Here is a 26,749-nt window from a genome sequence, read left to right on the forward strand (position 1 = left end):
AGCTCCCCATAAATTTAGTTGAGCCCCCTGAGATTGTAAAGGCTAGTGACGCCCCTGCTATTGGTTTAACTTCAAATTGTTAATAAATTTAAAGAATAAAATAATGATTTTAAAAAAACTTTGTTTAAACAAATATATATTTTGAATAAAACTATGAAGCTATTGTTTTAAAGAAACCTGGATATTTTTCCTAATTCCTTTTAATTGATAATTCTGAAGCGAAGAAAAAATGCATTTGGGATATCTCACTCTCATAATAACTATTATATTAAAACTTAAAAAAAGGCTTTAAATAATTTGTTTTGTAAGCCGCTTATTATTTCAATCCTGGAAAGCTTAGACAAAAGGTATACAGTTCAAATATTGCTTACAATTTATATTTTGATTATCTTTTATTTTCAATAGATTCAAACACATCTATAAAGATGAATATATACTATCCGCAATAATTCACCCGCTATATAAATTTGAATGGCCCTGGATAAAATTAGAGGTCAACTAAGGAAGATTGCTAGCACTTATTTCCAGGAAAAGATCTTGTTAAAGAAAGAGGAAACATATTTCCTTTATCCAACACACATACCAGAATATTTTCTGATAAAGATAAAAATTTTCTTGATGAGGAAATTAATGAAGATCCTTGTGAAAATGATCTATTAAGCTTCTTTCAAAATAAATATTATTCTTTTAAATATTTTTAATAAATTCCCCGAATTAAATATTGATAATTTATTAAATATAATACAACTTTCCTATCCTCTGCGCCAATAAAACGTGTGTTTAGCACGGCGAAAGCTGTGTTGAGCACTAAGCGCTCTTGTTTGTCTGATCAAAATTTTGAAAATCAATTTTGCTAAAAATAAACATTATTTTTGTATAATTTTATATATGAAATTTTTTTTATAAGAAGATCTTATCTTATATATTCTTTTTATAGTTTTATTTATATTATTTATTGTAGGAAAAAAATAAATATTTTTTTGTATATTATATTTAATTTTTTAAATAACGAGTAAACAGTTACTTTTTTGAATAGTAAGTAACGAGCGTTTATTTTTTAAAAAGGTAATGAGTAAAGGTAACGCGTTTCGTTTTTGTAGTAACGCTTACAGCACTACTAAAACGCATAAATTTTATATAAAATGGTATAAAATTTTTATTCATAATTATAATTTGTAAGAAATGTCTAAGCATAATGTTTGTAATCATATTAAATTTAATCTTTAAAAAATAAACGATTTAAATACACCCTGCAATATTATAAAATAAAAAACAATTGATTAATGTAATATTGACCTAAATGCAAATAAATTATAAATAAATATCACAAATCCCAACACTGGCCAAATTTTAAATATAGATTATATAAAATAATTAAATGAAAGGGCAACGTGTTAATAAAAAAAATAGGTGCAAAAAAATTTACTATAAAAATTATAAAATGATACATTTAATTTATGTTAATAAAATAAAAAGGAGGAAATATTTTAAACGAAAAATATTTGTAGGAAATGTAATAAAAAACATGATTTAGATAGTTTTTCGGAATCAATACACAAAAATTTCATTATCACTGTAACCAAGTTTAGAAAGGGCTGGGCTAACGGCAAATTTAATCATAGGCGGAGGGCCACAGGTTAGTATTAGGGTTTCCAGATTTTCCACAACCCCGTTTGAAGTAGTTTGAGAAGTAGAACCATTAGAAACAGCAGAAGGAGATGGTAAATGTTGAGATATCATCTTGGCATTGACATAACCTATATCGTAGGGCCATTCTTTGCCAGAATCCTTAGGATCTTCAGTTAGTTTGTCGACAGTGTACCTAATATAGAGTGAGTTCAAATTAAGTTATATTAAATTAAGTGTTTAGAAAATTAGAAGTAAAATAACTTTTTCTGGTCAAGTAAACAATTTATAACTCAAAATCAAGTACAAACTCCATTTATTTAAATTGCCATGATTTACAAAGATAAATTTAGAAGAAATTAATTATTTCGGTGGATGTATTTATTATAATATATATAAGCAAACGATGTGAATAAATTATAAAAATTCTTATAGAGAATTTATAAAAAAATCGCCAATTATTTATATTTTTAGTCATACATATAGCGTTTTTTATGTATTAAAGTGACTAATCTGGATCTAATTAATAAAAGGGGCACATATGTTACTAAAAAGGTGTAAATCAAAGGATAATCCATTTTACCAATAACGAAAACGAGTAGGAAACATTTTAGCTAGTGCTTCAATTTCATCCTTTAATAAAATATCTTTTTCAGTTTGGTTGGCAAACAGTAAATCAAATTGTATGTCCTTATTTCCGGGAGTAGGGTTCAATAAAATTGCTTGGAGCATTTGAAACATAGGTGTAATACCTTTTTATATATTTCATAATATGGTAAATTATTTATAATTTTCGATCCATATTTCACGAAAGAATTTAATATATATGATGTGTTTCTTCTGATGTTATTTTTTTCAACTTTAAATCATTTTTTAAGCGCATTTTTTTTAAATTTAAAAATCTAATTTTACAAATGTATTCCAACATGTTTAGATTACCTACCCTATAAATGTCAGACAATATTACTATGAACTTTTGAACTTAATAAAATTTATATTAGATTTTCCACTTTTTAAATAATAAATTACTCAAATTTAACAGCAAAATTGTCTACAATTCATAAGATAGGTATTCCAAACATATGGAATATATTTCCGATAAAATCAGATTTTTAAATTTAAAAAAATGCGCTCAAAAAATTATTTTAACTTGAAAAAATAACACGTTGCCAGAAAAAAATGTATTGACGCTAGCATATATTCTTGATTTATTGTAAAATATTTAAGTTAGATAACCATGTAAAATCGACCGATTAGATTTTTTAAAAAAATTAATGTAACTTAGTGCGTATAAATATTGTAAAATTTATATAAATCAAAATTTTAAAGCTCTAGCTCATGGATCTGAGATGCGATCTCTGTTTTAAGAATCCCAAATTACTCGATAAATGTCCTTAAATTATATATCATTTTGCAGCCATTTAAATTGACTTTAAGGAAATGGCCAAATGAGTTGTTTTTAGGGTTGAGACGATGACTTCAGATATGTTTATTACCAGTATAGAAGATGCTATCGTTAAGTTTTTATAAAAAGATACACATTTTTTTTAATAAATAATAATATATATAAAACATCAAATATATTATAATTAATAGTAAAAGAGATACCTTAAGAGATACAAAAAAAAATCTAAGGCCCGGCTAGGATTTTTTTAAAATATATTATATTTATTCTTTTTATAGCTAATAATGGCGATTTCATTTGGTTTTAAATATACGGTTCGGCACAGACATTCAAAAAAAATTTCAGACCCAGTCCGGTTATATTTAAAAAATTAAAATACACTCCGGCCTGTGTACTTGGGCCGGCCATGCAGGTCTCCATGTAAAATAACCTTTATGTATGCCAATTCAATATATGATACAGCTACGATTATCAAACATTTGAACGTTATTGATAAAAATTTTACAATTTATGATAAAAATAGAAAACAGCGTTTATAAGAAATTTCTAAAAAAATCCTTCTTTTTTGAGCTCTTTAATTTTTTGGACATCAATATAATTCCTTGGGATAGGGCCTAACATATTTTTTCCAATCTGGACCTCATAGAATTTTAAAATAAAGGATTTACTTAAATCGGGTCAGAGCAGGCTCAAAATATTTGCCTCTGCTATATTCAACCGTATTTAATATTTTGTAATAATTATACATTTGAAAAAAATATTTAACAATATAGTTGCCTCTATAGTTGGATTTTTTAGTTTTGTTAAATGGTTCAAGTTGAGTTGAGCCGATTTTTTAAAATGGCTAGCTCTATTTTAGACCGAAAAACATTGCCCAAGTCTCGAGATTTCGCTAATAAATTTCCAAACCTTCCATCTATGACCGAAATAATCTGGCTTGTAATATTTTTCTGGATAAAATATTGAGTTGGCTGTTTTTAAAAATCGGCTCAAATCGAGCCATTTAACAATATTAAGTTTTTTCATTCCCAAAATTATGAAAAACGAAATAATTTTAAATTATAATTTTCTCCATTCTAATTCTTATTTGAATACATTTGCAATAAAAATATTTTACAACTTTCATCGTCATGGGGCTATTTCTAAAAAATCATATGGGCAAAAAATGATATATAATATGATTGAACCAAATATTTATCAAATTCTACAAAATTATTAAGACCGATCGCGCACCAGTATTTGGATTTTGAGAATTTATAATTCTGAATCCATTTGAGCTAGAGTATTAAACCTATAATAATTATATAATCTATACTCTATATAATTATGACATAAAGTTTAATTCGTTTTCAAATAGGTTTTTTGGAAAATGAAATGATTAAATATGTGCATAATTAGTATTCGATTCGAATGATTCAACTAATTCGTTTTTTAAAAATGTTAATTCATACAAATATATTGATATAATTATTTTTTTACACATCTAATTTTAAACATAAAAAATTATTGTAATAATCTGATGCTAAAGAATAGGCCTATTCAAAAAAAAATCGAATATTCGATTCGAATAATTCGAATAGATACGAATACGAATAATAAATTATTTGTTTTATCCGAATACGAATAATCATTTATTCGATTCGAATAAAACGAATTATTCGAATAAAACGAATTATTCGTAATATTTAATAAATTGCTTTTTTTTAAAATAAATCTAACATTTGTCATTTCTATTTTATAACCTGCCAATCTGACAGGTGATGAGTTTATAAAAAGACTAACAAAAATTTTAATTTTAATTTCCCGTATTTTTTCAAAATTATTTATATTAAAAATTACACAAACCAAAAGTATATAAAAATATATACAAACCAAAGGTACATAAAAATATATTAAATCTTTATAATAAAATATTGTTAGCTAGCCTAATTATGTTAGAGGAGAATGATTCTGATGAAATAGTTATGGTTGATGTTGACAAAATTTCTTCACAAAAAAGAGCGATTATATGGGATCAATATCAACTCAATGGTGAAAAAGGCTGCTTGCAATCATTGCAAGAGCATTATTAAATGCAAAGGCAAAACAACATCGCCTCTTATTAATCATTATAATAGGTTTCATTCACATCTCTGTAAAAACAGTAATAAAATTGACACTTTTTTAAAGCCTATATCACCTTTTTCTTTATCTAAAAAAATTAATTATAAAGATAACTTACTAAAATTATTTATTAATAATAATTTATCTTTTAAAATTGTTAATTCACCTGATTTTAAAAATTTTATAAATGATCTTGATTCTTCTATAAAATCAATATGCTCCAATACTCTTAAATTGCATATGTAGGATATAATATCCAAAAATAATAGTCAGATTAATTTTTCATCTGATATTTGGACTAGCCCAACTCAGGTTCCTTTTTTAGGGTTAACAGCCCATTTTATTGATGATAATTTTAAAATAAATAACATAATTTTGGATGTTGCTCCAATAAATGAACAACATTCAGGTGAAAACATATTTAAAGCCTTTATTAAAATAATTAAAAATTATAATTTGGAGAATAAAATTTTTTATATAACTCTAGATAATGCTACTAATAATAAAACATTTATTGATACATTTTCTTTAAAATATCCATCAATAAAAATAGGGCACATTCGATGCTTTGCTCATGTTATTAATTTAATATCCAAAGAAATTTTAAAAATTTTAAACCCATCAATTTTAAAACTACGAAACATTATTAGGATGATACGTAATTATCCTAAAAAATTAAATTTATTAAAAAATATATGTAGTTCACTACATCCTCCTATAAATTTTTTAAAACCCAAATTGGATTATGAAATAAGGTGGAATAGCACCTACCAAATGAATGATTGACGAGATTATTGTTAAAGCCTGCTATAAAAAAATTAGTTAATGAAGTTATAACTAATATTATAATTCTTCAAGAAAAACAATTATCAGAAGTAAACTAAAATTTATAAATAGGTAAATAATACTTTATTAACATAAGATACAGGAGGAATGGGACGATCTTGTAAAAATTAAATCTATCCTATTGCCTTTGTATGAGACTACAAATATGGTTTGTGGGGAAAATTATCCTACTTATAATTTGGTTATACCCTATTATATTCTAATTCTTAAACACTTAAAAAATGAGAAACCTTGTTTCCATAAAACCTCTAACAATGATTTCAAAGTGGCATGTGATAAATTGTTGGGCTATTACAATTTAATTGCAGATGATGCAATAATAGCTACAATATTGGATCCCAGGCTCAAAATAGAATATTTTAAATCAATATCTCTTGATTATGATATTGATATATCCAGGTTAACAGACAAGTTTAAAGAGATTTACAGCAGATATACAGGTATTTAATTTACCCCCATTTAAATACATATCATTTTATTTTATAAGCTGCTGATAATTACAACTCCCAAAATAAGAATGAAAGTCAACAAAACAGGCTTCATTGTTTTTAAACAAAATTATGTTCAACTATGTGTAATCGATTTTTACCTGAGTGAGCCAAGATCAAAGAGTGATACTGGTCCATTAATGTGGTGGAAGACAAATGCACATAGGATCCCCATACTCTCAAAAATGGCAAGAGATTATTTATCTATACAAGGAACATCAACTGCGTGTGAAAGACTTTTCTCAGTTGGCACTAATTTGTTGTCAAAAAACCGCATGTCGTATAAAGAAGAAAATATAAGAAAAACCCTTTGCCTTAAAAATTGGCTTAAAATTATAAATTAAATGAATAATATAATATTTTAATTTTGTTTATAACTTGATTATATTTATTTGTCATCGGATTATTATAATTTTTTCTGTTTGAAATCAAATTTGCAATAAAAAAATTTGTCAATATATTTGAGTATGATTTATTTTATTTCAATTATATTCGAATAATTCGAATCGAATACAAATAGTAGATTTTATTATTCGTACGAATTCAAATAGTAAATTATTCGATTCGTTACGAATAATGCACTATTCGATTCGAATACGTTTTTGAATAGGCCTACTAAAGAACATGCGATTAAGTTATTAACGAAATCAAAATGCATATTAATTTAATTTATAAAAGCCAACTAATTTTTAAAGCAATAATTTTTATTGTTTCTTCTTTATAAAGCATGCGATATTTTGACCTACAATTATCATTATAATCCAATATTTATTTATCAATTTTTATATAAAAATGAATTTAAATGATTTTTAAAAGATGAGAGAACAAACGTCTATCTGCTGAGGTATAGTTGGGTAATTACTATATTTGCCGTTTAAGCCAATTTTTAGCCATATCATTTTTGCCTCAGAGTTTTTCTTAAAAATATAGTAGCTAAAATTTGAAAGAAACTAGTATAAATTAAAACGCCTTAACTTTAACGGATTTTCTCTGATATGCGCCTGTAGATTGAGTCGAATTATAACATTTAGGTTCATATAACGTCCTAAGATCCTTAAAAAATTTATATAATTTAAAACTTAATTTTTAAAAGGTTTAATAAATAGTCGCAAGCTTAACTTTAAAAGCGATTAAGCGTCGTCAAGGTTATAAATAGAGAACTAATTATTTATTTATTTTTATATTACCCAACAATATAAAATATTAAAATTCATAAATGGGCTGAACTCGTCTTTTGAGTAAAATACTGAGTACAAATCATCAACGATTAGATAATAGGAATAGAAAAATTTTATTTTTATAAAAATCTTCGCCGGTTGTTAAGCCAACGTTAATTTGAAATTAATTTATTTTGTCAATTTTGTAAAATTGATTATCGTCCTATTTCTGTAATCAATTTCTACATAAATTTTTGAGATAAATAATATTTTTTATAAATTTTCAACAAAATTTATTTTAAAATAGTTTTTGTTTCATCAAAATTTTTCTTTCCCTTCTATTTATTTAAAAGTAAGAATTTTTTTTCTATTTACTCTTGCAACACTTACCCTGCATTTACAGATTGCGCGAATTGGCGGCGAAGTATATAATAATATATTGTAAGAATTCGTGTTAACTGTGAATGCATGGTTACTTTTTTTTATTTAAACAATATATTCATATGATTTTGTCTTTATTTATTAAAAAATGATAAATTTTAATATTTGGATCCACAATGTTTTTAAGGTAATAAAAAATGTATACCAAAAATATACATCATATCTAATATTTTTATTTAAAAAATCCTTAATTACCAGGGATGTGAATTCGATCCTCGTATTTTTGCTGAACCCAAATCCCTTTAAAAATTGGAAAGTTCAAGGGTGCTAGGTGTCAAAATAAAAAAAGATTTGTGGAATCATTTTTTTTTCTTCAGATTTTTCAATTTTCTGGTTTTTATATTTACATTTTATAGGTAACATTTTATTATAAATGATATCTTATTAGAACAATTATTGATTTTGAAAGATTTCTGTCTAGATTATATAGGCATGTGTTAAATCGAATTGTCGGAATATGATTGTAGTTAAATAAGGAAAATAGTGATCTGCATCGAGCCTAATTTGCCAAGCCCGGTCAGACATAAAATTTTTTGAAAAAATTTGTCCGGCCCAAAATAAAAATTATTTGACTGCCCAACCAGACCTGAATTTATCTAAATATAGAAAAATTTAATTTTTTTTATCGTAAAAAAATATTTAACAAATAAAAATTAATAGCGACATGTTTCTTGCAGGAATTTTAAAATATATCTATTTTTTTGACAAAATGTAATATCCTACTTAAAATTTTAAACCTGACCCGCGTGCCTAAAATTTTTAAAAAATATTAAACCCGACCCTGTCCGAACCGAAATTATTTCGTGATTTGCAGATTTCTATATTTGGAACTCAAAAATAACAACGCCTAGATTGAAATCAGAACAATTGTGATTGTCCATATTTTTTAATTCGTTTGTAAATAAAATTATTTAACTTGTAAAAATTGATAAGAATATATAAACATGTTATTTTAACAATTTTTTGCAGGTCAAATAATTTCATTTTCAAATAAATTAATAAATATGGAAATGTTTTGAATTAAATCTGCACAACACTGTAGTTAAATGCCAATTAAATTTTAAAAAACTAATTAGTCCTTTTTCATATGAAATATTGGAAAATATGAAAATTCGAGAGCAGAACTATTTGCAAAACAGTGTAGTATAAGCCTCTATAAATTTAGACCCTTGATAACAAGTTCTATTTAGTAATGAATTGATTAAAAATATATGATAAAAGACCATTTTAAAGAATTATAGCATAAGCTACACTCCATTTTTTACAAGATATTAGAGACCACTACCACATCTACTGGTTGTATTGATAATAAAGATAATACCTTTAATGACTTTGAAAATTTACTTTTAAGATAGAGAAAAATAAAAATAAAATTATCATCGGATAAAAAGGGATAGCACAAATAATTGCTATTACATTTTTAATTGAACAATTCTTACAAGTTAAGAGAATAAATAAGGATGGAAATTTTTAAATTCTTCATATTCCAGAGCTATATCTTCTATTTAGAATCGTCATGAGTGTACCAGCGACACAAGTATAATAATTTATAATATATTTAGATAGCTATTTATGTTAGGAGCGTATAACGTGCATTTTCCTCTTTGAAAACTGCCAGATTTGCATGGAAATCTTGAGCTATTAAATAAAACATTTAAGATATAAATAATAAAATAATTTTTAAATTTTTTACTTAAGGTATGTGTATTTATATGGAGTGTAAAAAAAGGGGAAAAAAATGAGGTTATTTTGACTCAATATTTCTTTATTCTTCAAACCTTGAACCTGGATCCATTTTTAAATTTTATTCCTGAACTTAGGCCACATTTTTGTCGAAGAGTTAACATCGAGTTACATTAATTTTAGTCGGCATATGCCTGCTGGCGGTAATTTTTATACAAAGAATTAATAAAATAAATTTTAAAAAAGAATCAAAAAAAAATTAGTTTAATATAATTTGGGTTGGGTTTTCATAAATAAATTTTAATAGTACGCCGCAATTTCTGCTCTTTGCACCTTTAACTATGTAAATTATCTGCCTTGGTATCAGTGCATATCTGCCTTCTATTGCTTCTATGGTCGCTTTGTCACTGCAAATTAAGCTTAATTTGCATTGTCTAACTATACAAATTATATTCTTTTTATCTCATAAATTTATAAAATATATTAAGTTGCAATAAAATTATATTTAATCAAAACAATATTCAATAATAATAATAAAAAGTAAATTAGAAGTAATGTATAATTTAACTCACAGTCAATTTAATTAAATTTATAAACGTATATTTATATTTCGTGATCAATATTTATAAAAATTATTCTCTCCAAACCCAATTTGGCATTGCTAACATTTATATGAAAAATTTTTAAAATAAGCAAACAAAATGGTAATTTTCTAAAATATGAGAAATATATTTTCAAAAAACTTTGAAATTCTTAAATCCAAACGTCAAAAAAATATATAATTTTGATAATTTAATATAATTTTTTTTATATATTTATATCCTAAAAATAAAAGAACCAGATGGGATGGATACTTGACCTTCTTTAGCTAGCGATGAAATATAAAAGTATTTTCAAAATAACAATTAAAAACCTGGAATAATAAATCTAGTCCTTTAATAAGCTAAAATGGATATTAAATTTAATAGATAAATTATATGTGCTAACCAGTGCCTCCAGCTATCATCCCAATTCTCTTAGTCCTGACAATTCTGGGGGGACCAACATTATCTTTATCTTTAAAGGTAAGTTTGATAGAAAACTTATCATCCCCCAAATATCTGAGTCTTCCACTAGGTCCCCTTACTTCAATTCCATCTCCTATTTTGAGACTATTTAGATGCTGAGTCATTTTCCCTCCATCTGGAAATTTGGGATGTACATCTTTGTGATAAATCTATTTATAATTATATTATATAGTTAATCTTTTATCATTAAATAAAATTGGAATTGCAACATTATGATTAACAACTCATTATAATAGGGCTGCGTAATCCACAAATTATTCATTGATCCAATTCGATATTTTAAAAACCAGTTCGAGAACTGATAATAATCCATTTATTTTTATTTAAATTTACTATCTTTGAAAATGTCATAAAAATATCGATTAATTTTTTTATTAACTGTAAGCTATGAGCAAAACAAGAAACACTGAATTTTTTTCTTTCCCGGGGCCAAGGCAAGCTTGCATGGACTGCCCGAAACCCAACCTGAATCTCGAACTGAAGACTTTTTCCAGGCTCAGGCCAACTAAATATTATACTCAATAATCATTTTGTTTAAGTGAAATGTGAATTAGAATAACATTTTATTTTTAATCTTAAATGACTCTCATTCAGTTACGTAATTTTTACCAAATTTATAATAGTCTATTTGTGGGAGTTAAATATGCTTTTATTTAAGGTAGCAATATGTAAATAAATACACCTAATTTTAATTTTTTCCTAGATATTATAATCTTTAAGCTCAAATTCCAAATAATTTTAATAGGGCAGGGCTCAGGCTGAAAACAAAGAATTTGTTCAAGCAGAGACCTGGCTTGGATAAAAAAAAAATTTTAAACTCGGGCTAGGGTGGAGTTCAGGCCACAAAAATTTCCCAGGGTTCTAGTGAAGGCTTTTAATTATTTTTCAGTCTGGGTCATGGTCTAACCCAGAGTTTTTAAAGTAGCATGCTACTTTTTCCCATTTTTTTAGTAAAATAAATTTTATATAATAAATATATTAAAGATCTGCAAAGTGTTCGGGCCTAATATTTTTTAAAAAATAGGTCTTGGAATTTTTTTAAAAATATATCTAAATTTATCAATTTTATGTTGAAATTTTGGGTATAATAATTTTTTAAAAAATTTTAATTATAATTTTAAAAAAATTTATTTCTAAATTTAAATAAATTCGGGCCGGGCTGACAAATAATTTTAATTTCGGGACAAATAAAAAAATTTTTTTAACTCGGGCTAGGGTGGAGTTCGGGCTACAAAAATTCCCCTATTTTTCAGTCTGGATCATGGTTCAACCCAGAGTTTTTAAAGTAGCATGCTACTTTTTCCCATTTATTTAGTAAAATAAATTTTATATATTAAATATATTAAAGATCTGCAAAGTGTTCGGGCCTAATATTTTTTAAAGGTCTTGGAATTTTTTTAAAATATATCTAAATTTATCAATTTTATGTTGAAATTTTGGGTATAATAATTTTTTAAAAAATTTTAATTATAATTTTAAAAAAAAACATTTCTAAATTTAAATAAATTCGGGCCGGGCAGACAAATAATTTTAATTTCGGGACAAATAAAAAAAAATTTGATTCGGGCCGGCAAAACTTTTTTAAATAAAATTCAGGTTCGGGTTGGCAAAACTTTTTTAAAAAAATTCGGGCCAGGCTGGGTTTGAAAAATCAGGGTGGATACAGATCACTAAAATATATACTATAAAAAAAATATTAAAATTTATTTATAATCTTTACTTCAAATTTATATTTCAAAAAATACTTTATAAATCTAAATTATTAAGTTATTTAAAATTTTAATATGCCGCCAATAGATAGACTTGGAAGATAATTCTGAGGCAGATGGTAACCACAAAAATTCACTAAACAATAATATTATGGAATTACCTTTTACTAAATTTGCAAAATATTTTGAACTTAAATAAAAACAAAATTAATATATGATTTATTCGATGCATAAAATAGTGAAGGACATTTTGGCTAATTTTTAACAAATGAAAGAGGATTTCATATTAGAATAATCAGATACCTCTTACATCTGTGCAACAGCAGATTGTTGGGACTCATGAACGTAAGTATTTAAGTTCTGATTTTTTATTAACTTAATTGGAAAGATCAGCTAAATAATTGGTAATGTTGATGAATTTATTCCCAACAAAGATACATTAATTAATAAATCGTTGTGGTATTTTTAAATCTAGAATAATCAAATGAACATTAATTTTTATCAGACTTGAAACCCTGCCTGGATACACTAGCCGCGTATTTTTAATTTTTAAAAATACCCAGGACGTCACGGGCCTAAAAATTTCTTTAAAAAAATACCCGGGCCGGGCCGTATATTTTAAATCGCCATCATTGGTTATAATAATTTTAAAAAATAGGGCGGGCCTGAAAATATAAAAGGCAACAAATTATTCGGGCAGTCTTTTTTATTAAGAAGTGGGCAATAAAATAAATCTAAGTGAGCAGTAGAAAAAACATTTAGTTGGTATTTTAATTTTTTGGGTAGTTAATATTTAATTCAAGTTCTTTTTATTGATTTGAGCGGTAGGCAGATCTGTGCGTGGTTACGCCGAAAACGCCGCCGTTTAAGATAATAACGCCGGCACGGCCGGCGCAGAAATTACTTTCATATTTTATACCTTTTTATTCTAATAATTGGTCAACATCACTATTGTAATTTTTTTAATGTCAATCAGTTTGATGAATTTTTATTTTCTACTATTTTAAAATCATAATTATATTGACGTCATTATAGAATTCAATCAATCAAAAATATAAAATTCTATAAGTTACCATAATTTTACATATTTTTAAAATGGAGGCATCTATATTTAATAATTCTATAAATAATTTTAGTATCCTAACTCTAGAAAATAAAAAATCAATAGTCTGGAAATTTTTTGGTTACTTACACTTAAAAAGAGATAACAAAACAACTTCCATAAATTCTGACAAATTTTACTGTAATTGTTGCTTAGAAAAGGAGACTATGATGATTCAAACAAGCCATTTTCATAGTTTATTTTTTTTAAATATTATTTTCTCATATATAGCCAAAATCTTTTCTAAATTAAAATATATTTTTTGTAAAATATAATCTAGCTATAAAATTCAAAACTTTTCAATAAACATTAGCACAGGAAATTTGTTAAAACACTTCTGAACATAATATTAAAGCAGATACTTCATCAAAATAGCAAGATTTAAAAAAATATTTTATATCCAAACCAAAATTCCAGACAAATTCTAAAACCTCTAAAACATGGCTTCTAGCAAGATATTGCGTTATTATGTTGTGCTGACTTATTACCTCTTCAATCAATTGATCATATAGGAATGAAAGATTTTTTGAAGGTATCAAATTTATAGATATATTATTTATTATAATAATAGATCTACCTTTATGTCTTTTTTGTTCTATTGAAATAGCATTGGCTACTGAGGAAGATTTATAATAGTTAAATTTTATAGCCATGCTAACAATATTATTACAGATAGACATATATGATTTAAATAATATTGGATAATTGCATATTCTTTTGTTTTAATCTCTGTTTTTGTATAGCTTTGCAACCCAGAATAAATTTTTAACAAATTTATTTCTTCTTGAAAAATTCTCCCTAATTTGTGCAGTACAAAAGGGGCCTACTTTAAACTTGGCGTTACTTTTTAGAAGTGAAATTGAAACATATTTAATAGTAAATGATAGTGATAGTTCTGAAATAAAGAAAATATGCTAAAAAAAACTTGTGCTACGATTTCCGGTTTGTAATCTGCAAGTAATAATATATAAGTATATTCTTTTATTTTTATTTAAAAGGTATTGGCTTCTCTATTAGACCCAAGATTTCAAAAATTGACAATTGTGTTAAAGTAATTAATAGAGCAAAAATGCTCAGCTTCAGAATTTATAATAAAACATCAACTTATAGAGAATGATGATAATCAGGTAGTAAATATAGCTAATGAGGATCAAGAGGAATTATTAAATTCAAGTTATTTGACAAAATTGGCAAATAAACATTCAAAAAATATAAATTATGATTCCAAGTTAGGTACTTAGAACAAGAATACCACAGTTTTTTGGAAAATCACAAGATGTTGACGTTCTAAAATTTTTAAGAGAAAAGAAGAGTAAACTTCCCAATCTTTCCAGGCTCGCCTAAAAAATTCTTTGCATTCCGGCGACCAGCACACCTAGTGAAAGAGTTTTCTCTACCGCTGGATTGACGTTAAATTCAAGGATATCATCATTATGTCCCGAAAATTTAAATAAAATAATTTTTATACATGATAATTATAAAATTACGAAATCGATTTTGGATTTATAATGAGTTTTCTATTAAATAAATATTAAAAATTATGCCGAGATATCTGTAGAGTAGTGTATATTTTTTTTTAAATTATTAAGCAATTAAAAAAATTTATGTTATAAAAATTTATAACTGCGCCGATTTTGTTGACGGCGGCTAAAAATCGGCGCGCGGCTGGCCGTCGATTTGAATTTTGAAAATTGAGCCGGCTGCCGATAGTTTCGTCGGCGCACAGGTCTATCGGTAAGTAGTTAAAATAATTTGGTAACTATTCAAAATTTTTCAGTTAATAAATAATTTTTCAGTTTTTATATTTACTTAGACAGTTTTAATTAATTACACAATTTTTAATAAAGATTTAATGAAACCAATTGATGAATATTGTTCCCATCTGATTACTATGAAGAACCTGGTAATTGTAAAAATGTAAAAATAAAAACTCAAAGATATTGCTGGTTTAAGGAAAAGATCTTCAAAAATTCTAAAGTCCAGAAATATCTAAATGGTAATTCCTGGGGACAACCATAAACAAATGATACAAATGGGTAAGAAAATTTATTTTAGATGTAATTTAGTATAAAAAAAAGAGCAATATGCTGCAAGAATTTATTTCCTTTATAATTCCAATGATGATAATGTAGCATACACATCTCAATATCATACTCATGAACTTATTGAAACTAAAATTCTCAAAATGCCTAGTGATATAAAATTAGAGATAGCAACTTTATTTAAAATTGGCCTCAAACCTAAAATGATTATGGAAATTTTTTTTAATATTTATTACCTTCAATAAATCAAATAATAAATTTTTAAATGACAAAAAAATATAGGCTATCAAATTTAAGTTTAAAAGGAATTGGGAGAATGGCTTACTGAAAAATCAATAATACATTTTCTGAAGATGCTGCCTTTATAATAAATTTTGAAATAAATGATGATAAAGTTAAATTTAGATTTTTTAGATCTAGAAAAAGATTTCTCAAACTAGCCAGTCTTTCTACTAAATTCATGTGAATGCTACCTATATTGTAATGTGGCATGGGTCAACATTGATAGTTGTAGGTACTTCTGATGCAAATAGCCATTTCCATTTTTTGGGAATTGGAATGCGTTATAATAAAAAAAAAGATTACAAATTTGTTTTTAAATCTTTATTTAATGGTGTAAAACAGATATCTGGACATTGTGTTAAAATAGAAGTATTAATATCAAATGCTGCAAAAGCCATTCACGGTGTAACAAACCTCAGGATCTAATTTTGATATATTAGATAATTTACTTATTTATATATATTTGATATGTTAATTTTCATAAAATATTCTTGATAACTTATATTAAAAGAGATATTTGTATAAGTATAAATACTTAAAAGGCCATTGTTGTACAACATGTAAGTTTTATTATCTTATCTAGAATGTTAATTAAATATTAGATATAAAAAATATTTTTAATAGAATGGTAATTCCATAACAATTTTATATTTTATTTAATTCATTAATTTTTATATATTTGATATATTAATTTTCATATAAAATACTTGATAGCTAATATATCAATATAAATTCTAAGCAACTATCAAATTAATGCTGTATGATACAATTTTAATTAGAATTCAACTTAATATTTTTTACTGCTCAATATTATAAAAATACTGCCCAAATTGTTTATTTTTTTTGATAAAAAAATACTCATTTTGATTAATTTACTGCCCAAAAAAATCATAGCCAATATAAAACCTGGGCTGGGTTAAAAAAAAAACCTCAGCCATGCCGAAAATTTTTTTTTAAAAAAATCCAGGCCAGGCTGTGCAAAAGGTGCGCCGATCTCTTTTTATTATATAAAAGGTTTATAATACAACATAGCCCTCAAATGCTACAAAAATTATTTGGTAAGGCAAAATTTATACTTTCTGATCCTCACTCTAGACTTGGAGATGATAATAAAACTGATGTATTAAATTGTTATTGTTATATTTTTAAATGTTAATTTTCATTATTATATTATCATATTTGAATAATAAAAAGAACATATTATTTTTGATATGAAATAAAAGAAAAAGAATTGCAAGAATTATTAATTGACTTATATTTCTATTACTACTAACAAGACTTTTATTTCTATTACAACTAACAATTGCAAGAATTAATGACTTATATTTCTATCACTACTAACAATACACTACAAGAATGGTGCAGTCGATAAAAAGTCTAACGGACAAACCTGTGTTACAAAGATTGGTACGACTAGTGTTATAAAATGGCTCAATTTGGGCCGATTTTTAAAACGGCTAACTCAATATTTTATCCAGAAAAATATTATGCAAGCATAAAGATTTTGCTCATAGATAGCACATAGGATTGAACATCTATTGGCGAAATCTCGACGCTTAGGTAATATTTTACTGGCTATAATGATATGTTAGCCGTTTTTAAAAAATCATCACAAGAAAAATCCCTGTTATTAACATCAATTGGATGTGATACTTATAAAATATTGGTAAATTTATATGCACCAGATAGTCCAGGAAATAAAGAGGTATTAGAAATACATAACATTTTAATCAAATTTTTTCATCCCACTCCTAATATAATTGTAAAAATAATTTTTATCAATATAACAAAAAAAATGAGAAAAAATAAATAGACTATACACAAAATCTTCAAAAATTAGCAACGACTTGTGAATTTGGGGAATATTTAAATACTGCAATAAATTTATATTCGGAATAAAAATCATAAAATTTTACAAAGATTATTATCCAAAAATGATATAAACATCAGAGACCTGCAGAGGTACCATTTGCACGGCCTGGCCCGGCCCTGATTAAAAAAGTTTCGGCCCGGATATTTTTCAAAATTTTTTACGGCCCGGCCCGGGTTTAAAAATTTTAGGCCCGACCCGGATATTTTTAAAAAAATTTTTGGGGCCCGGCCTGAATTTTTTAGGCCCGGCTCGGAATTTTTTAAAATTATATTCGACCTGGTATATACAAAAAATTCATCTATTTCGTATTTTCTCATATTTTTCGGCGAGTATTATCATTTAATAAGCAAGTATATTCGCTAATGTTGTTAAATGGCTGGTTTTGAACCGATTTTTAAAAACGGCTAACTCAATATTTTCGCCAGAAAAATATTGACTAAGTTTCGAAATTTTGATACTATATGTTTAGACATTTGCTCCTTCTATGAGCAAAATTTTCAGGCTTGCATAATATTTTTCTGGAAAATCGGCTCAAAACGAGCCGTTTAACAATACTACATATTTTTTTTTTTTATTTTAAACAGATATAGTATATTACAAATTGATACTATAAAAAATTTGTGTAAATAATATTTTGAGAATATATTATATTCATTGTATTTATAAAAAAAATAAAACTGATATTTTAATTAATAAAAAATATAACATATAAATCCTTTGCGTATTTATTCCATGGCAGAAAACTATAATAATATTATGTAATAGATACTATGATGTTAGCTAGTGTTATCTTTCACCAAACATTATATTAATCATAACTATATATAATCATTATTATAACCATATTTAATTGACGAATATAATAATTCATGTTAGTTACTGCAGTAAAAACAGCTATAAAAAATACAAAATTAATTTAGAAAATGATGAAACTTATATCAAACAGTTAGAAGGAGAACATAATGATAATATAAATAAAATTAAAAAAAGTTAATAATGATAATGATAAACAATCAAAATCATATAATAATTATAATACGAGCTACAAAAAACCAAATCCCTGCCACTCCTGAGTCAGAAACCAAAGGAAAAATTGTCTTTTCAAGAGTGCCACATGTAAATGCAACAAAATTGGGCACATTACTCGAGTAGTAGAAAAGAAATAGTGAATTTTATTTTAAATCCTATTACTTAAAAATTAGCATGGATGGTATAATAAAAAGAATATAGTAAAATATGTCATATATAAGTTCAAGTTAAAATAAAAATTAATATAAAGCATGAGAAAAAATTTTTTAAAAAAAAAAATATATATATATTTATAAAAAGAAAAAAAAATTTCTTAAAAAAAATCAGGTGGCGAGGTCTGGCCAGGATGTTTTAAATATTTAATAGTTAGATCTAATTAAAAAGACGGCGATTTTCTGCTTGAGTTAATGGAGAAAGGTATGATTTTTTGATTAATTTGGATATTATTTTGAAGAGATTCAATGCCGCTTGTCCAAAAGAGCAGGTTGATGTAGCTGCTATGGGAACAAAGTGGTTATCATAGGAGCGAGTATTTTTGATTTTTTTGAGATTCAGCTCTATTAAGGGGATCATGCAAATTATTAGATGGGGCCATGGGATCAATACAGGTATCCCACATTAAGGCTTTCCCATTAAAAAGGTACGATTGTTTTGCCGTCAAGGCGTTTTTTATCTACAAAAGATGTCGGTTCTAAAATACAAGGAAAAGGCGAAAATTGGCTTTATTTAAAAAAGAATAAATTTTTTTCATCATGCCGCCTGATTTTTTATATAAATTTACAGTGGAGAGCGTATCTCCCATACGCGTCTGCCGATTGATCGCATTTAATGCAAGTATATTGGTTTAGGAAAGGTACGCCCAGGCGTAAATTGATTGCATAACGAAACGAGTCGTTATCTGTTATTTGGTTATTTAAAATGCTGGGATATGAGTCCAACCATTCATGGCCAGAGTTGTTAAAATTAAGTGTTCTTAGGAGGGATTTATATTGGTGATCATCGCTCAAGTTGAGGTAAGCTAAGGAACGAGATACCAATCCTTGATCCCAATCTTTTTGTTTCGTTGAATCTGGTGGGGCTGTGTATGGTAAAACATTAATATTCCAACAATGTAAAGCTTCATCTAATAAATTATCTTTATCCATGGTAATAATTTGCGAGGTAATATTTTTTACTGATATGGTTGATGATATGAAGAAAACAAGGGCTATACTTAATGCCGATCTTAGGCCTATTCTTCCAAATTTACAAGAGAGAGTTGCCTGAAGCCATGAGTTAGAATCGAGTTTGATGTTTAATAACTCTGTCATCATTTGTATATTCGTATAAAAGAATTTCAAAAGAGAAGGCACAAGAAGTTTTTAAACAATACTAGATTTGTGGTATTAAAATGGCGTTTTTGAGAATGAAATATGCTTGATTGATGGGTAATTTTTTTAAGATCGATAGTTTAGGGAATAGTGATTGAAGGTGATTATTAAAAAAATTAAAAACTCCCTTTGCACCTCCCAATGGGGCTCCTAATATACTGATCTTGTAAAGGTGTGCGTCTAGTTATCTAATATGGTGTATGTTGGAAGTGGAGAAGGATAAATTTCGCATTTTTTTATAAGAATAAATTAAGTTCATCAAAGTGTTCGTTAATTATATCCAGACAATTCTGGATTGAAGAAATGGTCCCCGAAATAGTACAATCATCAAGATACCAAACGTATAGATTGAGTTTGCATGAGAGAGAATATCACTTATTAGGTGTTTAAGGGTATAGCAAAAAAGTGGTGGTCCTAATAGGTCACCCTGTTGGAGGCCTTCTGCAGAATTAATAATATAATCATTAAATCTGAGTAAGGAAGGATTGCAATAGCTAAGATGGATGTAATTGTGGTAGTCAGGGAATGTTTCCAAGAAAGTATCGATCATTTTATTCCTATTAATTGAATTAAAGGCATTGGATATGTCGTTTTGCTATAAAATCTTCAGGTTTGAGATTGGATAAAACTAGTCGACTGCAATGTATTGCGGCTTCACAGCCTACTTTTTCTCCCAATCCAACTTGGTAAAGAGCTAAGTTTAAGGTTATTGTAGATTTAATTCGATTACAAATAATTTTTGAAATGGTTCGTCGGTAGAAAATTCCAATAGCTGTTGGGCGCACTTGATTTTCAGCTTTTCTAAGGCAATTGGTCGAGCATTAAAAGTTATTGGGAGAAGTTTATGTGGTAATTTCCCACTGATAATAAGATTAAAAATTTTTGTTAAAGAATTAAGTAAAAATTCGGAACTGTCTAAATCCAAGAGGTCGGTAATAAATGAAGGTCGAATGTAATCCAGTCCTAGAGCAGAATTGTTTGGAAAATTTTTAATAGCGATTAAGGCTACTTCGGGAGTGATATTTATCTTTGAATTTATTATAGGCAGTATTTGAGGAGTGTATTTAGGGTTCGGATGTTTTCATTGGCGTACGCAGCGGAGGGGGGGGCAGGGGGACAAATCCCCCCCCCAAAGCCAAAAAATGCAGATGCCGGATATATTTATCAAAAATATTTTTGTTTATATTAATTTATATTTGTTAATATTTCGTATCTCATATTAAATATATATTATATTACATTTATAATCACATTCATAAGTTATTTTATCAATTAATTTCGATTTCAAGTTTTCCGGCGTAATATTTACTTATTATTTTCAAATTTTTAGTGGCGTAATATTTATCTACCATTTTCAAATTTCTAGTCAAATAATAATTATTTCTGAAACTTCTGGCCCAACAGGGAAAAAGAAATTGCAACCTTGTCCAACGAGATAGAGCCTCTTCCATCAAGCACTAACAGCTATTAAGGAGTTAGAAGAGCCAATTATTTGCTATTACTGAAATATTACAATGGCCTGAAAGAAATATTTCCTCAGAAGCAAGAAAATTATTGGATTCAATGCTTATTCCAAATTTTATTTCTCATTAGAATGTATTATTTAATTATACAACAATTTTAAGTATTACTTTTAAAAAACATGACAATGATTTGATTAAGAAGATGAGAATAGCGGAGAGCATTTTATCAGAACTCAAGGAAATTAGGGCTAATGTTGATGAAGAATTTCATATTTTATATTTTATTGTTGAGTCAAAAGCAGAGCTATACATGTTTAATATTTGTCTCCCTCGACAGCAAGGCAAGCTCATCGTTAAAACATTAATATATGATCAGTAGAAGAGTTTATCTTAGATGCAGATACATTTATAAACCAAATAAATGAATTTTTAATATATCATGCAGCACTTACATCTGCAAATATTACTTCCACAAAAGCCTTCCCAACCTTTTTCAGATGGTGATAGAAAAAAAAATATATTTGTTAGATTTTTATAATGAAGATGTTAAAGTATCTTATGATGCCTTACACTAGCTGAATAACTATGTTTATAAGATTAACAATGGTTGATATAGTCCCAAAAAATGCTATGGATGCTCTGCATTATTTCAAACACATCTTAGATTAAATTCCCAATGTATTAAAAGGGTTTATAAACTCTTCCCATTAGTAAACTAATGAGAGAACACTCTCTTTTTTAAGAAGAATAACAGAGGCCTGCAGAAGTACCATTTGCAGGGCACGGCCCGGATTTTTTTTTAAGTTTTTTACGCTATTTTTAAAAAAAATTTTAGGCTGCTCGGCTTTTTTTTTAAATTTACAGGCTCGGCTCGGCTTTTTTTAAAATAAAATTTTCAGGCCCGGCCTGGATTTTTTAAAAATAAATTATATTTATTTTTGATTTTTATAGCTAATAATAACGATTTCAAATATAGGCTGTTTTAAAAAATACAGCCCGGCTTGGGTGTTTTTTTAAAAAAATTTAGGTCCGGCCCGGGTGTTTTTTAAAAAAAATTTTGGGCCCGGTCTTGGTATAATTAAAAAATTAAAATTTTGTCCGGCCCAGGAGCCGGGCCTGCAGGTCTCTGAAAAACATACCAAGAAGTACAACATGTGAAAGTAGATTGAAAGGTTTGGATTTTTTGAATATTCATAAGCATTTGATGACAAGCAAGGATGAGATAATTGAAAATTAGCTCAATTCCAACGAAGATTGGATTTTACATTGTAAATATATAACATACAAAATACAATTATTCCTAAGAAACTTTTTGTGTAAAGGCTCAAAAAATTCAAATTTCTATTTTGGGTCATTTAAGTGATTCTTTACACATAATTTTTTTATAATTCACATTAATTTAATTGTGTATTAGGAATAGTTATTAGTCCTAATAAATTTATGCTTGATATTTTTAAAAAACAATAATATTTCTCAAAAAAAATTATTATCCCCCCCCCAGACCAAATTCCTGCGTACGCGCCTAGATGTTTTTCTAAAAGTTGGTTTCGTGGTGATGTTATCGGGTGACAAAGTGTTTGTTTAGCAAGAGCTCAGAGGGCTCCTTTTAGATTGAAATTATTAATCTTATTATATATTAGTCTGTGTGAGGGGTTGCTTGAAGGCTTTTTAGGAGGATCGTTGATATGTGGTGTTAATTTTTCAAGTTTTCGATTCTTTCTTTGATAGTTTGGGTTGGATTATTTTTTGGTGGAAATATAATCCAGAATTTTTGAGTGTAGTATTCTAACTTCTCCTTTTTGTTCCTCTGTTAGAATATTTGGTCTAAATAACGATAAATTGAATCTAAAGGAGAGGAAGGAAGAATATAAAAGTCAAGATCGTATCCGAAAAGAGTACGAACAAAACCAAATAGATTGGATAAATGATATGTATTGAATTGTTATTTTTATATTTTTTGTAAAATGTTTATTATCATTATTATAATAATAGAAAAAGAACATATTATTTTTTATATGGAATAAAAGAAAAAGAATTGCAAAAATTATTAATTGTATTTCTATTATTACTAACAATAGCAAGAATTATTAATTGACTTATATTTCTATTACTACTAACAATACACTAAAAAAGAATGATTTTATATGCAATAAAATAAATAATACATATTTTTATATCAATATTTTTAAATGTTTGAATTTAAAATATGAATTTTATGGACTTAAATTAGTTGTATAAAAAATATATTAAATTTTTTTATAAAGTAGAATAAAAAAAGTGAAAGCTAGAGATATGCAAATTCTGCCCCAACATGTAGCTGGCCTGATTCTTAAATGATTTTGGTAGATTTAATTGCATGTATAATTGTTCCATGTTATCAGGTTCATTAGATATTAGTCCCTCAAGTAGCTTATCAAGTGTCTCCTGAGGAACTTTACACCCTCATTCTTTTAACTCTGCAAACTTTGTAAGTTTGAAAGTAGGATGTAAACCTAATGAAACCGGGTCAAACGGAGGTTGAATTACAATTGAAATTGTAGAATTAGGTTGATTACCATTCATTCACTGTATGCTTATTATTATTTTAATTATAATTAATAGGCATTGGTTTTGATGAGTGTTACTCCCCTTTCTAGACATCATGGGCTTTTATTGGTCCAAACAACTGATTTCTTTTATCCAGTTGTTGATGATCCTTATATGATGGTTAATATCAAATTATTATATTTATAATTTTATTAGGGTCTAATTATCTGGTCTGGACCAAAGATAAGGACATGACATTATCATTTAAGTATATTTTGTTTTATTTTTATTTCCCAAATCAGCTAATTTTATTCATTAATTATTTTTAACAAAAAAAATCATATTTTTAGGGTTTTTCATAAAATATTGACTTGATTCAATACTTAATATCAGCTGAACCCTAATAAAAAAATCTCTTAATTCTCTCCTTTTTAAAATAATCAATGGATATCAACAGATAATATACGCTACAAGTTTATAAAACTTCTTAAATGATATAAATTATCAACAAAAGCATAGCAAAAAATCTTTCCCCCTATACACGACAAAATATTAATGGGGCCTCTACATAATTTGAGGCCACTTGAGGCACATGTATCTGCAAAATTTGGCTTGGACCTAAGTTTTTATACCTTTTATTATAAGTATGGATAATTTTTATATATAACAAATATATTAGAAACCTTTATAACAAGATCAAAAAACCCTTTGGAATCTTCAAGAGATATAGGAGTATATGGTCTGATTACTTTTTTCCCATCAATATCTGCATTTAAATATAAGTGTTGCCCTGTAGGTAGGCCTAAAACATGGCTATTTGTGGGGAGTCCAAATTTAAACCTGTTATTAGATAAATTTGTCAATTAAAAACGATATTGTTTACTTTTTAGTATCATGACTAACTTCATCTATAGATTTTAAATATGCAATATATTTTATATTAGGGTCCTGCAAAAATATGTTTTTCTTTTTACGCATATAGAAATAATAAATCCCATATCCAATAATTGGTAGTGTAGTAAGAGTTATATAAAATGTTGAAGTTTTATTTTTCATGCTGAATATCATCTCGATAATATCCCAATTTAAGGAATCTGCAGCTCAAGGAAATATTTAAAGGCAGAGGATGGATACCCACAGAGGGGGTAAATAGCATTTTATGATATTTGCCCAAGTGGTTACCAATTGTATCTCCTGATGATTAAATATTTACAGATATCCAATTGAATAACGCGATTGCTTAAATTTAATTTATTACTAAAAAATCACGATTGATTAAATTTAAATTATTACTTTAAATTTAAAATATATAAGTTTAATCAGTAAGTAGTTATTTTAGAAAATACGACAATTCATTCACAAATTATAATAAGTCATAACTATAATAAAATAGTAATTTATATTTACATGTAAGACATATCAAATAAATAAATATAGCCTAGTAATTAAAATACGATTAAGATACGTTATGATTAGTTAATTCAATATAAATCATAATAGAAATTCCCTTTAAAGAACCTCCTTTTCTAGAAAATAGCTTGTCTTAATAATTTAAAATAGTTGGTAATGAATATAGTTTATTAATTTTACCTTGTTTAGCAGTTATTTGTCATATGCTCGTAAATAAGTCTCAGAATATATATGAAGATTTTCTTATCCGCCCTTTTTAAAAATTCCCAAGATAGATCTATTTCCCCAAGGACCTTATAATTCTGCCAAACCAACTGCCTTTATAAGATAAGAAAGACTTAAGAGCAGTCTCTTCCGGGGATTTGTTTATAGGTGCCTGATGGATTAAGTTGTTAGAGGAGATATCTTAATATATTACCAACCATCTCAATTTTCCTATATTCGATCATTTTATGGAGAGGAAGGATATCGCATCTAGCTTACAACATAGAATTAGTAGTATTTAGTGGGTAAAAGGTCTTGATAATATATCTTAGACATTTATTTATAAATGTCTGCGTCTTGCTATTATCTAAATTGAAATCCTTCCAAGTTTCCACACCATAATAGAGGGAAGCCATTATTAGAACTTTAAATAATCTAATCTTCAAGGGAATAGATAGTTGTCGTGATGTCCAAATTTTCGACAAGGACCTGTACTTTGCTCTGGATTTGTTTAATTTAGCCTACTGATCCTGTTTTGTAAACCTTTCTTATCAAGCAATACACCTAAATATTTTAAAATAGACACTTCAGTGATCTTTTTTCTTTCTATTTTTAAGGTTACATGTGGAGGAGTATAAAAAGACATCATCATTTTCGTTTTGTTTATATTAAATATTAAACCAAAATATCCTGCTCTATGATGATATAATTAATGACTAATTGAATAACCAACACCGATTCACCAACGAAGCATGAATCGTCAGCAAAAGCTATAATGTTTAATTTCCCAGAAGACCACTGAGCTAAATGTAAATCTCTGACTTTTATAATGATATGATTGGCAATAAAGTTAAATAGAAGAGGCGATAGAACGCATCCTTGCTTCAAACCAATATTTATCGGAATTTTAGAAAAATTTTTCC

At 26.7% G+C, this 26,749-nt stretch overlaps 1 protein-coding gene across 2 annotated transcripts; it reads right to left on the minus strand.

Moving 5' to 3' along the window:
• Positions 1-1,193: 1,193 nt before the first annotated feature.
• LOC135923410 (NADH-cytochrome b5 reductase 3-like) lies at positions 1,194-25,416 on the minus strand. Of its 2 annotated transcripts, none has more exons than XM_065458138.1 (5): positions 25,096-25,416; positions 24,962-25,052; positions 10,737-10,965; positions 2,210-2,378; positions 1,194-1,822 (listed from the first exon to the last, which is right to left on the minus strand). In XM_065458138.1, exons 1-5 carry the CDS (start codon positions 25,278-25,280, stop codon positions 1,549-1,551), a joined length of 948 nt encoding a protein of 315 aa, XP_065314210.1. In that variant the 5' UTR covers positions 25,281-25,416; the 3' UTR covers positions 1,194-1,548. The 2 variants fall into 2 exon arrangements, with proteins under 2 accessions (XP_065314210.1, XP_065314209.1); XM_065458137.1 differs by having other exon boundaries at positions 1,199-1,822; positions 24,896-25,052; positions 25,096-25,412.
• Positions 25,417-26,749: the final 1,333 nt, after the last annotated feature.

Source organism: Gordionus sp. m RMFG-2023, chromosome 2, assembly GCF_954871325.1.
Source record: "Gordionus sp. m RMFG-2023 chromosome 2, tfGorSpeb1-WG-v2, whole genome shotgun sequence".
Classification (NCBI taxonomy): Eukaryota; Metazoa; Nematomorpha; class Gordioida; order Chordodea; family Parachordodidae; genus Gordionus; species Gordionus sp. m RMFG-2023.